General features: G+C 32.0%; 1 protein-coding gene across 3 annotated transcripts in view; it reads left to right on the top strand.

Moving 5' to 3' along the window:
• The window catches only part of CWC22 (CWC22 spliceosome associated protein homolog), a 62,176-nt gene that overhangs the window by 39,248 nt on the left and 8,749 nt on the right, over window positions 1-14,179 (top strand). For all 3 annotated transcript variants that reach the window (XM_515952.6, XM_054679160.2, XM_016950120.4), the window contains 5 exons: window positions 2,140-2,244; window positions 3,489-3,570; window positions 8,722-8,782; window positions 12,772-12,849; window positions 13,449-13,601. In XM_515952.6, coding sequence (XP_515952.3) covers window positions 2,140-2,244; window positions 3,489-3,570; window positions 8,722-8,782; window positions 12,772-12,849; window positions 13,449-13,601 — 479 coding nt within the window. The remainder of the gene's footprint in view (window positions 1-2,139; window positions 2,245-3,488; window positions 3,571-8,721; window positions 8,783-12,771; window positions 12,850-13,448; window positions 13,602-14,179) is intronic.

Raw genomic sequence — 14,179 nt, 5'->3', positions numbered from 1 at the left:
TAACATTAATATTATCAAGATCAAATTAACATGTTGATATAATACCTAGATAGCACATTTAATAATATTACCACCGCTCTCGTCCAAAAAAAATCTAAGTATCGGGGAACTCACAAGCTCACAGAGATGGATATAGGTTTTTCAAAATTCTTGAAAACCCTAATGTTTTCATCGTCGCAGATATTGTTAGTTGTTTTCCCCAAAGTGACAGTCTCAGTTTGTTTGCATTTGAGAAATTGTTGGCCAAATATCTAACAACTATAGTTAGTTGGCCATTTTTTTCAAGTAAAAATGAAAAAAATAGCTAATTCATCTTGCAAAGCAAGCAGTCACACAAGTGGTTTTCCTTGACATAACTGTCACCATTGTATATATGTCTTTAACAGAAGGGCTATATATATGAACTTTATATTTCATCACTCAGATTAGGATAAAGTCCTATATTCAGGGCTGAGATTTAATAAAATTCATCAAGGACATTCTCAGATGAAACTGGCTTTCTACTTCAAGAGGGTGGCAGTGAAGAATACATTGATTACTAGTGAAGTTTGATGTCTTGTTTAGTGCTTAGGTTACAGAAGTTTTAACCTCCATTGCTTTTGGATCATCATCACAGATGTCAGCACAGTGAAAGGGCAGATACTGTCTTGGTATTATTATGAAAATAGTTTTGACCTCCAGACCACCTGACAGGTCTCAGTGATCCCCGATGGACTCCTAGACCATGCTTTGAAACCACTACTTTATTCAGTTAATGAAATCCAATTGTCCTTGCCTAAGTGATTCTAATAAGTAGAGTCTAAAGTGGAGAGATGAGAAGAGGATGATGTAAATGATTAGACAATTCATTTGACCTTCATTGTTTTGTAAAACATTCTTCTAGAGCTGGCATAAAAAAATGGCCCCAGCAGGAAGTGGGCACAGCTTTAGTAATTAGCACCTTCGACTGACCCAGGTGTACTTGTGTTTTAGATCTTAACAGCATTTGGGAAAACAGCAGGAATGCCTGTCTTCCTACTATTGAATACTAAATAGTTTCTTTTAAAAGTCTGTCTAAGCCATGTTGCATAGTAATAAACTAGATACTTCAGATTATCTCTTGAATTCACATTTGTTTGAAATATTCTTGAGATTTATATGTCAGATAAGGGCTGCATGACTACTCTTCATTTTTGTAAAATGATTTGTGTCTCATAATGTGAAGTTCTCTGCTAACTTTCATTATGTGTCTCCTGATTTATACTGCTTAAATATAAAGAAATTAGAATTTTTCTTAAAGTGAATTGGTCCCAGAACTTTGTATTAAAAACCCTCTGATTATAATAGAAATGCGAAAGTAAAGAGTTGGTCAGGTATGCAAAGTCTTTTATCAGGCTAACAGAGCACCATTGGGCAAAATAGAATTTTAGTTTTTGTCATTTGTTTGCTTTTAACATAATGACTGGCCTTATGTAGTCTCATATACATCACTATTTTCATCCAGTTCTGAATATATCATTTGTATTTTTAAAAGTGATCATCTAATACAGTGCTTGTCTTACCAGTTGTCTTAAAGGCTTTTAAACTTCTGTTTCTGTTTTACATATGAAAAGTCTTTGAATTTATTGTAATGTTCAATTTAGAGATATGTATTTTAATAAAAATCTCATTACTATTTATTTCGAGTGAACACTAAATTATGCAATTATTTTCTCTCCCTTCTTTGTCTTTCCAAGTACATTCTTAGCCTAAATTCTTGTTTTCTGTATCTAGCCTTAACTTTTTGTAATGGACTGTCTTCTTTCTGATGATGAAACAATATTTTGACTCCCATATACTAACTTCTATTCCTAATATTTGCCAGTGCTCTTGCTCTTTTCAAAAACCATCGTCTACTTTTTCTTTGTTTTTCTCATCTCCTTGTTTCATGGGCACCTTTTATGTGGCAGAAGAGTGATACATACAGCTCTCTTTAGTCAAATCAGTTATAATGCTTTTTGACAACCTAGGCAATAACACGAGGCTTGGTGGTTATCTTTGTTGGCTAGCAAACTGTTACACCACAGTGGATTTCAACAAACTGAGAATTTATCTTCTTAGAATGAAATACATGTATATGACTTGCACATTTTTTTCCTAAACTTACTTTGTACTTTACAGAAATTCTTGATGAGGGAGATACTGACTCGAACACAGACCAGGATGCTGGGAGTAGTGAAGAGGACGAGGAAGAAGAAGAGGAAGAGGGAGAAGAAGATGAAGAAGGTAAACATGTAGCATATTCAAATAATATTATCAGATACTCAAATTAATTCTAATGTAATCTTCTAAAACAATAGTTCTCAATCTTTGGGGAGAGCAAGGACAGCTGCTGATGGCGTCTAGTGGGTGAAGACTAGGGCTGCTGTTAAACAGCCTACAAACCACAAGACTGCCCCCTACAACAAGATATGATCTAGCCCAAAATGCCAGTATTGCCAAGACTGAGAAACTGCTCAAAAAGTATTAAACAAATTCATTTTTTAACATCAGCACAATTTTAATTTAGTATATGCCTTTGATTATATCCTAGACAATGAAAAACATGTTTTCTTATTGAGTTCATGTGATTTATGTAGCCCTGGCAGGAATGTGACAAATGAGAGTGACTGCATATTTGCTGTTCATTTTGGCAAAATAGAGTGAAGATGCCAAAAGCTATATTTACACAGAAGTAGTATGTTCTTCCTCTTCAGCTTTGATTACCTTATTTCACAGAAATAAGCTCGGAACTTTACTTTGGTTAAGGCACAGTTAATAAATACATCAGAACATAAATAAACTGGTCATTATTTACATGTATTGCATGTGTGAAGATATTAAAAGTATACATTTGCCTTTTAGGGCATAATAAATACTCTGTCTTATAGTACAATTGTTCTTCTATAACATATTTTGTAAAAATAGATTTAATTTTTTCCAACTTTTTTTATTAAAGTTATCTTCTATCCATGTACTACATTTTACTGTTCAGATAAAAACTATTAAATGTTTATAAGGAAAGTTTTCATGCATTAAATAAGAGAAAATTTTAACAAATATATGTATTTATGTTGGACTCATCCAGCCGGTCGTGATGATCTAGTGTTCTCTGCAACTGAATTTTTACGCATGAGTTATATAGTGCGTCTAAATTACCAAGATATTGTTTATAACTCTAGAAATAATATTTTACCAAACAACAGCATGAGTGCAGCCTTTTATAGTGTCTAAATGAGCAGATAACAGATAAACAAAAATAGTTTTCTTGGCTTGGTACTGGACTTCTTTGAGCTAACATTGTGATATAGCAAAAGACTTGAAATAGTTACTTTCAATTCTATAAATACTAATTTACACAGTAAAAAGATAATATTATTAAATTTGTATTGATTCTAAATAGATTTTTGAAGAAAATGCTATACAGAGTTACATTTTAACTTCATCACATTTATTTTTGCAGTTGTGTAATTTTGTTATGTTTCTTTCAGGACAAAAAGTAACTATTCATGACAAAACAGAAATTAACCTGGTCTCATTTCGTCGTACAATTTATCTTGCTATTCAGTCAAGGTAAGGCATCATATCTCAGTTCATCCTTTTTTTGTTTTTGATAAGGGATGGGTAAAGAGATCAGGGATACATTTTAGGGTCTCATAACAGAAAACTGGACACCATTTCAGCATTCTTAGACTCTCTCCCCCATCCCATGCCCAAGCTCATAGTACGTTTCTGTTGGTTCTTTGCTTTACAGGCAAATTGTTTTTACTTAATGGGAAGGTCTAATTGTGTTACCTAATTAAATGGTTTTTTAGCTATATCATTTCTTATAGTTAAGTGCCACTAATAAAAACTTGAAAATAATTCTGTTTTACAAGATAGCAGAGTACCTAATTTTATAATGAAAATGTAATATTTAACATTTTAAAAATTTGGTTTCTAGTTCTGATTCTAGGCAAAGAAGCACTGTTGTGATGACTGTTGGACAGTGATTTGCTCTGCAGATGTCAATGAGTATAAACAGAAATAGGAATTAGACTTAGGAAGATTTTGAGGACTCTTTGAAGTAATGCTAAGTAAGAAGTAGTGTGATGTGATGTCATGAAAACAAAACCTATTCCCTTTGAAGGATGTGAATTTGGTTTTGAAGAGAAATAAATGAGGATGTTAAATCTTAGTGCATCTGGTAGTTTGTATGTGAATCAACCTATTGATTTAATAGGCACACTGTTTACATTTTACACTGGAGGAGGAATGTTTTCTCAGTTTTCTTTCATTACTAGGTTTAGTATATTTCCATTTAGTATGATGTAATAGCAGTAATGATTCATAAGTAGGAATCATCTGTTTTCAGTCTGAACATTTTTTGGCTTTAGGTTTATCTTCAAATAGAGGAACGTTAAACAGCAAAACATTGGTTGGGAATTTTTTTGCTTTATCCTTACTTATTTTCTCTTCACATAAAAAGTATTAAATATTTTTTCATATAAACTTAAAGTGAAAAGTGAGAAATATTTTGTCAGAGGTAAATATTCTTTGGGTTTGACCTTTCATTTGTTTGTCCTTTTAGAAATCCAACAGTCATCAGTTGTGAGCAGCAGATTTACTGTGTTAGTATTGCAGTTACATTAACTTTGAAGAGTTACAGTGGAGCTCTTTGAATAATTATTTAAAAGAAACGTAACCTTGATAATCTCTGAATCACACAAAAGACTTGAAAAATTAAAGCATTAAAAAACAAGTAATAGCCACTACTACATAGTGGTGTCAGTCCTAGTAGCAGTAACTCCTGTCTTAGATGTCGATTTTCTGTGGGGATTTTTTGTTATTTTTTTTAAACATTATTAATTTTAATTAGTTAATTTTTATTTATAATTGACACATAATAATTGTATATATTTATACCCTAAGGGTGATTATACATTGTATAATCAAATCAGGGTAATTACCATATCTATCTCTTTAAACATTCGTCATTTCTTTATGGTAACAACATTCAAAATCTGGCAACATTGTTATTTGCTATAGCCACCCTGCTACGTAATGTGAATCAAGGGCTTTTTTTCATGCTATTTGACCCTTGTTTTTATTACTGTATTTCCTAAAGATATAAATATGGACACATAATTATATACAGAATTGTTTAGTGCAAAAAAAAAATGGAGACAGTCTTATTTTCTACCACAAATAATCAAAATGTCCAGTCTATGCCACCACTGAAAATTAGGTTAATAGAGAATTGTTTTAAATGTGAGCAAACAGTGTGATGTAATATTAAGTCAGATAAAAACTATGTAACTATATAGAATTGTGCTTGTAGTATTTTCTTAACTGTAAAATTAGGCAGATTCTAGAAGTAATATGTTAACATATCAACAGTGATTATCTTAAGGGGAGGTTTATGTTTATTATATACCAGGCTAAAAATCAGGAATAGGATGTAATAATCAAGCCAGGTGGCTATGAGGGCATCTTAAACAGTCCACTTTTGAAAATCTTGTGAACAAAAACGAAGTTCTGGCAACTGAATTGTGTGGAAATTTTATTTTTTAAATTTGTTTTTGTTGACTAATCTCACCAGTAGTCTTATCTTCCTTCTGTTATGGCTCCTTAAATACCCTTTTTTATATGCATAAAACGTTAAACTACACAATTGCCTTTGCTATTAAAAATAAAACATTCCTCTTTGTTCTTGCTTTTAAATGATATTCCAGTCTGATTTTATTTTATTGAAGTTGTAACATCAGCGGGAGATGGACTACCATGTCCCCACCTGTTTAGAGTTTCTGATATTGGACACATCAACAAAACCATTTGTAAACACAACTTGGAATCTGGCATCATGTAAAGAAGACAGTAATTCAATAAATGTCTTCTTTTTTCTTTACCCTCTCCTCAGTTGCTATTAATTTGTGTTAAACCTGAAACTCATTTGGTTTAGCAACCTAAGATGAGAACTAAAATATCAAGAAAATTTAATTCATTTAATATTTATAATTAGTACAACCTAAAAACTATCTTGGTGTAGGGGGGTCATTAAATACTTTCAAAATAAAACAAGAACAGGAAAAACAGACTGTCATATAGCTAACTTTCTCCCTGATACTTCACTTAGTAGATAAAAGAAAAGTAGTAACATTTCTTCATCAACTACTTGACGGTTTTTCAGAAATTTCAGGATTTTGTCTCAGTACTAATTTCGTTTTTTAAAAGAGCTGGAAAAGAAAAAGTCACATCTGTTTTAAATGTTTTTGGTTTTGCTGCATTATTAAAATGTATCAATTACCGTTTAGTATTTTAATCTTAATGTTAGATACTGTTTAATATTATCTGTTATATAATCTCTTTCCTGATAGGTTTCTTTTTTATTTCATTGCCTTGTACCATCCTGGATTATTACCCTGTTGTGCTTAGGAAACCCTCTAAGTAATAGAAGCTGAGGAATATAGATGAACTGCAAAACTAAGTCCATAATCATTACTTAGTGATGATTTTATGCTGTATTATCAAAAGTAAGGGTGTGGGCATTCCACAGAAATGCAAATATAGTAGCATTATTTCTGAATCAATAAACAATTAACAAATTGAGTTTGCTAATTCTCTTAGGTGAACTATACTGATGATATTTTAAATTCTGTTCATATGAATACTGGGTAAAAGCATATTTTTTTCTTGCAAGTTATTTTATATTTACTATTTTTATATGCGGTATTTATAAAATGTAGATGCCCTGTGTTTAGGATGAACCAAGCTAACTTGTAAAAGTAGTGATTAAGCACTAATGTTATGCTGAACTCCTGGTACGCCTTTCACCTCTTGGAAGCAGTATAGAAAAATATAAGAAATTGGCAATGTCTAGTAAAAGTAGATAGAGTTATGATAGAATAATATATCATTTACTCTTCCACACTGAGATTTTAATGTAAGCAGAGAAACTTGACCTGTGGTTGCTGCTGTCTCAATTAGGACTTTTCCTGGCTTCTCTAAGCACGTGATATACATTTCAAGAAATGACTTTTCAAATTAAGTATTAATTATAGCCTTTTCTTATGAAATATTGGGTGAGAAAGTGTAAATATTCCTGTGTTCAAGTTCTACTTCTGGGACGATGTGGCCAGGAGCAAATTTCAAATACTAATACCTAAGTCTCATTTTTCTCATCTATAAAAATGAAAGTCAAATTAGATTGTCTCTAAATCCTTCTGAAATCCTGTGTATAAACCTAAATCAGTATAGTATCCTTTAGGTATTTTTACCTCCAGTTGTTTCTAATTTACGTGTACATTTGTGAATAAGAATGTATTTCTTAAAAATTTTAGGTAATTGTAATTATTTTTTTAAAGTATTAACTTTTAAAAGCTTTTATTTCTTTGTCCTCATTGTTAACCATTCTACCTGTTGTTTTATCTAAGCTTTTGAATAGAGTTATTGATTTTTTTCTTTCTTAGATTTATTTAACAACTAATTGTAGAACAGAACAGCTATGTCTCTTTAAAACCTTGAGCATTGGGAGGCACTCTTTGAGATCTGGACCTGATTACCCAGATTTAGAGTACTTAGATTTGTGCTGTAATATGGGATTATCAAGTCAGAACATTTAATAAATTCATTATATACAGTTATTATCCTCCAGTGCTTGAAGGAAAAGATATTGCTAACACTTAAGAATTTACTACCGTCATATTTGAGTGACCAGTTTGTAGTGGGAAAACATTCGATAAGCATTATCTGATTGCAGAAATGAGAGAAACTTACACATCATGTGTTTTGTTTCTTAAAATGAAGAAAATCACATAGAATAGAAACCCTTTTATCTGATTAGTTATGGCTTGAAGTTGGTTGGTTTGAGAAAGTAATACAATTCAATGCATATACCTCTTATTTTTATTTTTGCCTTTTTAAGATTGAGATTTTATTCACATGCTATGATACTCACCCTTTTAAAGTGTACATTTACAGTCATGCGCCATATAATGGTTTTTCAGTCAACAATAGACCACATAGGCAATGGTGGTCCCATAAGATTGTAATACCATATTTTTACTAAACCTTTTCTATGTTTAGGTGTGTTTAGATACATAAATACTTACCATTGTGTTAACAGTTGCCTACAGTATTCAGAAGTACAGTAACATGCTGAACAGGTTTGTAGCGTAGGGGCAACAGCCATAGCATGTAGCCTAGGTATATTAGATTGTACGATCTAGGTTTTTGTAAATACACTCTGTGATGTTCTCACATGAAAAAATTTCCTAAGAATGCATTTCTCATTAGATAACCGTGTCATTAAGCGATGCATGACTGCAGGTGGTTTTATTATATTTACAAAGTTGTACAACCATCATCATTGTCTAATTCCGGAACATTTTTATTACTCTAAACTAAACCCTGAGCCTATTAGCAGTCACTTTCTACTCATTTAATCTACTTTCTGTGTCCATAGATTTGTCACTTCTGAATATTTTGTATGAATGGAATCATACTATATGTAGTCTTTTGTGTTGGGATTCTTTCACTTAGCATAATTCAAGGATTCATCCATGTTGTATGTATTGGCACTTATCTCTAGAGTTAAGAGCTATATTTTCCGTATATACACAGTACAACAATATGAAATTACAGTTAAAAAAGATGATTTAAAACCATTATTAAAGTAAGATTCTTGTGTATAAGAGTGTACCGTCTATGTTGCAAGCTTTTAACCTATTGTGATCATTTCCACAGTTTAGATTTTGAAGAATGTGCTCACAAATTGCTGAAAATGGAGTTTCCTGAAAGCCAAACAGTATGTTAATACTTTTTCTATTAGGAAATGTATATACTGGTTTTAAAAATGTTTAAGGCTGTTAATGGGTAAGTTTTGTGGATTGAAGCAATACCTCAGTACTAAATATTTATTTTTTAATGTAGGTTTTATATCATTTTAAGATAACACAAAGCTTAGGGTGTTTCAGATGTATTGCTCACTCCAGTGAATTAAATTTTCTGCTCAAATGAGATATGATAAAAAGAGAGTCTCTGAAACACTGCACTTTATGTAGAATTTCTGAGTTGTTGCCTATAAATCAAATTTTGACTTAAATATAGTAGGAAATTTGTTCTTTAATGGATTATGTGGTCCGTCTTCTGGATGCACTGCAGGGGTATCCAATCTTTTGGTTTCTCTGGGCTACATTGGAAGAAAAATTGTCTTGTGCCACACATAAAATACACTAACACTAAAAATAGCTGATGAGCTAAAAAACCAAAAATTTGCAAAAAAATAACATAATGTTTTAAGAAAGTTTATGAATTTGTGTTGGGCCTCATTCAAAGCTGTCCTGGACTGCATGCAGCCTGTTGACCACAGGTTGGGCGAGCTTGTGACTAATGCATTCTTTACAGTAGAAATGATAAAGTTCACAGCACGTATTACATTGCTCTAGTTGGATATAGAAAAATTTATATAATTTTTTTCATTCTTTTTTTTTTTTTTTTTTTTTTTTGAGCCAGAGTCTCACTATGTCGCCCAGGCTAGAGTGCAGTGGCATGATCTCGGCTCATTGCAACCTCTGCCTCCCAGGTTCAAGCAATTCTCCTGCCTCAACCTCCCTAGTAGCTGGGATTACAGGCACCCTCTACCACACCTGGCTAGTTTTTGTGTTTTTAATAGAGATGGTGTTTCACCATGTTGGCCAGGCTGGTCTCAAACTCCTGACCTCAGGTGATCCGCCTGCCTCGGCCTCCCAAGGCAGTGGGATTACAGGCGTGAGCCACCACTCCCAGTCTTCATTCATTAATTCCTTTAATGAAAATGTATTCAGCAGATACTATATGTCAGGCACACCACAAGATAGCTCCATCTTGGCTCCATGGGACTCACTGTCTTACAGCTTGGTATACTTCACTTTTCAAAGTATGAGAACCCTACTGCCAAGGATAATGAAGATCAGATTAAGTAGATAAAGTTGCCCTTTCTTCTGTTTTTTTTTTTCTAATGTATATTATATATATTGCTTCCTTCCCATCTAGATATTACATCCTTAGAAAAAACTGAGCCATAGCTTTGGTGATTGTATTTTTCTCACTTTGCTTTAAATGTGGTAAACCGGGCACAGATGCCAGAGTGAATGTATCAGCTCTGATGGGCTGTTCAGTTTCTAGTTCTTCTAGGTCTTCTTGATTATCGGAGCTAAGTTACTGTTAGATATAAATTCTTTGTCCAAAGCCTTTAAAAATGTTTATGTGTTACAGAGGTTGGCAGCCTGCGGTGGAGGCCTGCTGCCTGTTTTTATGAATAAAGTGTTATTGGAATATAGCAAGACTCATTCATTGATATATTGTCAATGGGCTGTTTTCACACCACAGCCGCAGAATAAGTAGTTTTGACAGAGATCATATGGACTCTAAAGCCTAAAATATTTATTATCTGGCCCTTTACAGAAAAGATTTGCCAGTCTTTGTTCTAGAATATAGATTAATTCTTGAAATATAGTGATACGGAATTTTGACAAAAAATTATCTTTTTAAATGTGAAAGATTCCTTTTTTTCCCTTTCAAAGTTTTGTTATTGGTATATTAGTAATAGTGTGCTTGTTTGTACACTGGCCATGCTTGATATGCCATCATTGGAAGGAAATTAATACATTAAAACCTTTAAAATTATAATTGTCACTGAAATTACTGTATGATCTTGTCATGTTATTTGAGGAAGATAATTAAGCCATCATAAATTGTATTAATATTCATTGAGAAGATAGTTATTCCAGAAATAACCTCAGTATATTTTGATAATATTTGGAAAAGTATCTTAGTACATTTATTTTCATGTACTCAAAAGACTCCTAAAATTGCTGTAATAATTAAAATGTTAAAATATTTAATTCTTATAAGCTAGAGGGAATAACTCTTATAATTGCGTTTAGTCTAGGGAAGAAGGTAATTTGTTTTGCAAGTAGTGCATAGCAGTGCTATCAGCATATTACCATGTTTTGTTGTTTAAAACCTGATTAACTGTTATATTATAAAATGTAATGTTGGTAAAAAAAAAAAAGTTGAAAGTGAATTTTCGTATATGAAGTTAACATAATTTGGTAGAATTTAGAAAAGTCTTATTTTTTTAGTTTTTAGTACTTTATGAAATTTTGATAAAGTATACCTTTTCAGAACTTACACATTTATAAACATTTAGTGGAGATAACTTGAGACTTATCTTTATTTTTATATATATTTATATATATATATAGCACAATATAATGGCATCTGAAAGTAGCCAGCCCTATGTTGTAAAGTGAGGCCTTTGAGCTTTGAGTAGATTGTTCCTTGAGTATCAGTATCTAAAGCGGTGCTGTCCAATACAACTTCCTGTACTGATGGAAGTATTTATATTCTGCACTTTCTAGTACAGTAGTCGCTAGTCACATGTGGCTTTTGAGTACTTGAAATATGACTAGTAATGTGGCTGAAGAACTAAAATTTTAATTTTATGTATAATTTAACATAATTTAAATTTAAATAGCCACTAGCCATAATGGCTAGCGGCTACCATGTTGAACAGCATAATTCTAGAGTATCTGTTCTGTGCTTCTCCAAGGTTCCCTTCCTACCTCTTGCTCTAAGTCCTCCTCTGGAGTCTCTGACAATACTGTTAACATATGCAGTAAATACTTAATTATATAATTTTTTTAAATATTTACTATTTTTAGTTAGGTTATATCCTGTGTTAGTAAATATGACAAAATGTCAAAATTGTTCATTGAAAATATAAAGGTAAAAATTAAAAAGCAACACGTTTTTATATGCTTGCTTTCTGTTTGCACAAAGCAAGTATATTACAGTTACTCTATTTGGAAAATTGTTTTAAGTTTCTGGTAAATCTTTATAGAAAAGATTACACTGATCGTAGATGAATTAACACCTTTTTTCATTTTGTCTCTATTCACCTTACGTTGCTTGAGTTTTTTCATCTATGACATTGCTATAATCAATACATATTTCATTTGAATTATTTCAGGAATTAATATGTTAATTAAGAAACTAATTTGTTAAGTAGAAATCATCTGTGATGATAGTATTTCTTGACTGGGCATTTATCCATTAGTTTAACAGAATTTTCAGAGAGGTTTACATGGCGCCTGAATAGCTAATTGGAATAATATGGAATGATTATTATGGAATGATTCCATTTATTTGTATAGATCCATATAGATAGGTCTATATGAATAACATTTATTTTGAGGTGAGAAAATTCATCCACAGAGGTGTTTTTTGATGTTTCTTTATCAACGTTAACTTTATGTTAACGTTGAAGTTGTACCTACTTATGCCTCTGTAAAGACTAATAATGATCTGCCTTTTCCATGCTAAATATATTCCTTAGCAATTGAGTTCATATCCTTGGGACATATGTAACTGAATTGTTAGATGTTGTGTTGGTGAGTCTATATTTAAAAGAATTCTGCATAGAATCCTTTAAGAATGCTGTGTATTAAATCTCTCCCTCATATGTCTGTTTCCTATACTAGATTTTCTTGATGTGGTTCATACTTATCATGAATTTAGAATTTTATAATTAATTTAATTAGCATAAATGACCGTGGAAGCTGTCAGCCAGACCCAAGGCTGTAAAAAATGATGAGTTTAACATAGATTGAGGTTTTTATTTTATTTGCAAAATTTTTGAACTGTTTTAAACCCTTATTTAAAAATGCAGGCAGTCACTATCATACTGGTAAATTATACAATATTTAGTCTCTTTGTGTTTTGAATCATTAATGTATTTTTTTTCCCAAATAGAAAGAACTCTGCAACATGATACTTGATTGCTGTGCCCAACAGAGGACATACGAAAAATTTTTTGGCTTATTAGCTGGGGTGAGTTCCAGCCTCTACTGAGGGAATTCTTAAAACGAATATTGTAAATTAATGATTTCTGCTTTATGGTCTGGTCTCATTTAACAACATATTACCACTTTTGCTAAAAGCAAATTATTCTCTCCTTCCTTAGGTTTCCCACTCTCTTCACCTTCCTCTTTTTCTACTTCATTTCTGCAGTGCTTTAACTTTGCATATCACTTTTCCAGAGCTTTTTGGAATTTTCCATGATTTGTAATGACTTCCCAATAGACGACAAGTAAATGCTGTCTTTTCAAAATCTCAAAGCAGTGTCTAAAGTCAAGTACATGTTCAGGCAGCACAATTAAAGCATGATCTAAAATATTTCTTTAAGCTCTACCCTCATGTGATCAGCTACATGTATGATTTTGTTTTAACATGTAGATCTCAGGTAATTAGAAACCATATATATTAACTTCTTTTTTGAGCATCATATGGCACAAAAGGATTTAGTGATATATGCTCTTTGAAAATATAAAGCATACTAATAAAGTTTTGATTCAGTAAATTTAGGATTTAATATGCTCATAATTGTATTAACATTCAATTTTTAATGGTACTGATTTTTTATTTATTAGCGATTTTGCATGCTAAAGAAAGAGTACATGGAATCCTTTGAAGGTATATTCAAAGAACAGTATGATACCATCCATCGCTTGGAAACAAACAAGTTGAGAAATGTTGCTAAGATGTTTGCTCACCTTTTATACACTGATTCACTTCCATGGAGTGTAAGTACATGGGTCAATATTTATACTTCCTTCCTAATTCCCTGTTCTCAAATAGATTTTCGTATAAGCTAGCCATATTTATCCTATTATGAAATGTGCTTTAAAATGAAGTGTGTAGAATTGCTGTCTTTGAGATTATCATCATGTTATAAGGAATCAGAAAGCTAGGTAAATAATATACAAGAAATACTATCTTTGTATTATATTAACAGTCCAAACATGCCAGTGTTTCAATAGTGATGGCTAGGAGTGTCTTCAGGAAAAGTACTGCAGATTTTCATCTTCTCTGTGTACACACATGTGCATGCACACTCACATCCACATATGCCACTATTTTGGTGGTAAATGTGTCTCTGAATTACTCTCCCTTGATTCCTGAGGGAATAACTCTCCATGGTTCTCTTGTTGGGTTTGAGAAAAAATGATTGTTCTAGAAGGATGTGTTCTTTTTAGCAGACATTGAAGTTGGGTAAGCTATAGAGAGGATATCCTATAGTCATAGAACAAAGAAAGATATATTCTTGATAGGGAAATGTGCACTGGATTGAAATTTGAAAGGCGTTCATTAAGCTGGCATT

The sequence above is a fragment of the Pan troglodytes genome, chromosome 13, assembly GCF_028858775.2.
Source record: "Pan troglodytes isolate AG18354 chromosome 13, NHGRI_mPanTro3-v2.0_pri, whole genome shotgun sequence".
NCBI classification, from domain to species: domain Eukaryota; kingdom Metazoa; phylum Chordata; class Mammalia; order Primates; family Hominidae; genus Pan; species Pan troglodytes.
This window is presented reverse-complemented; position numbering and strand designations above follow the sequence as displayed.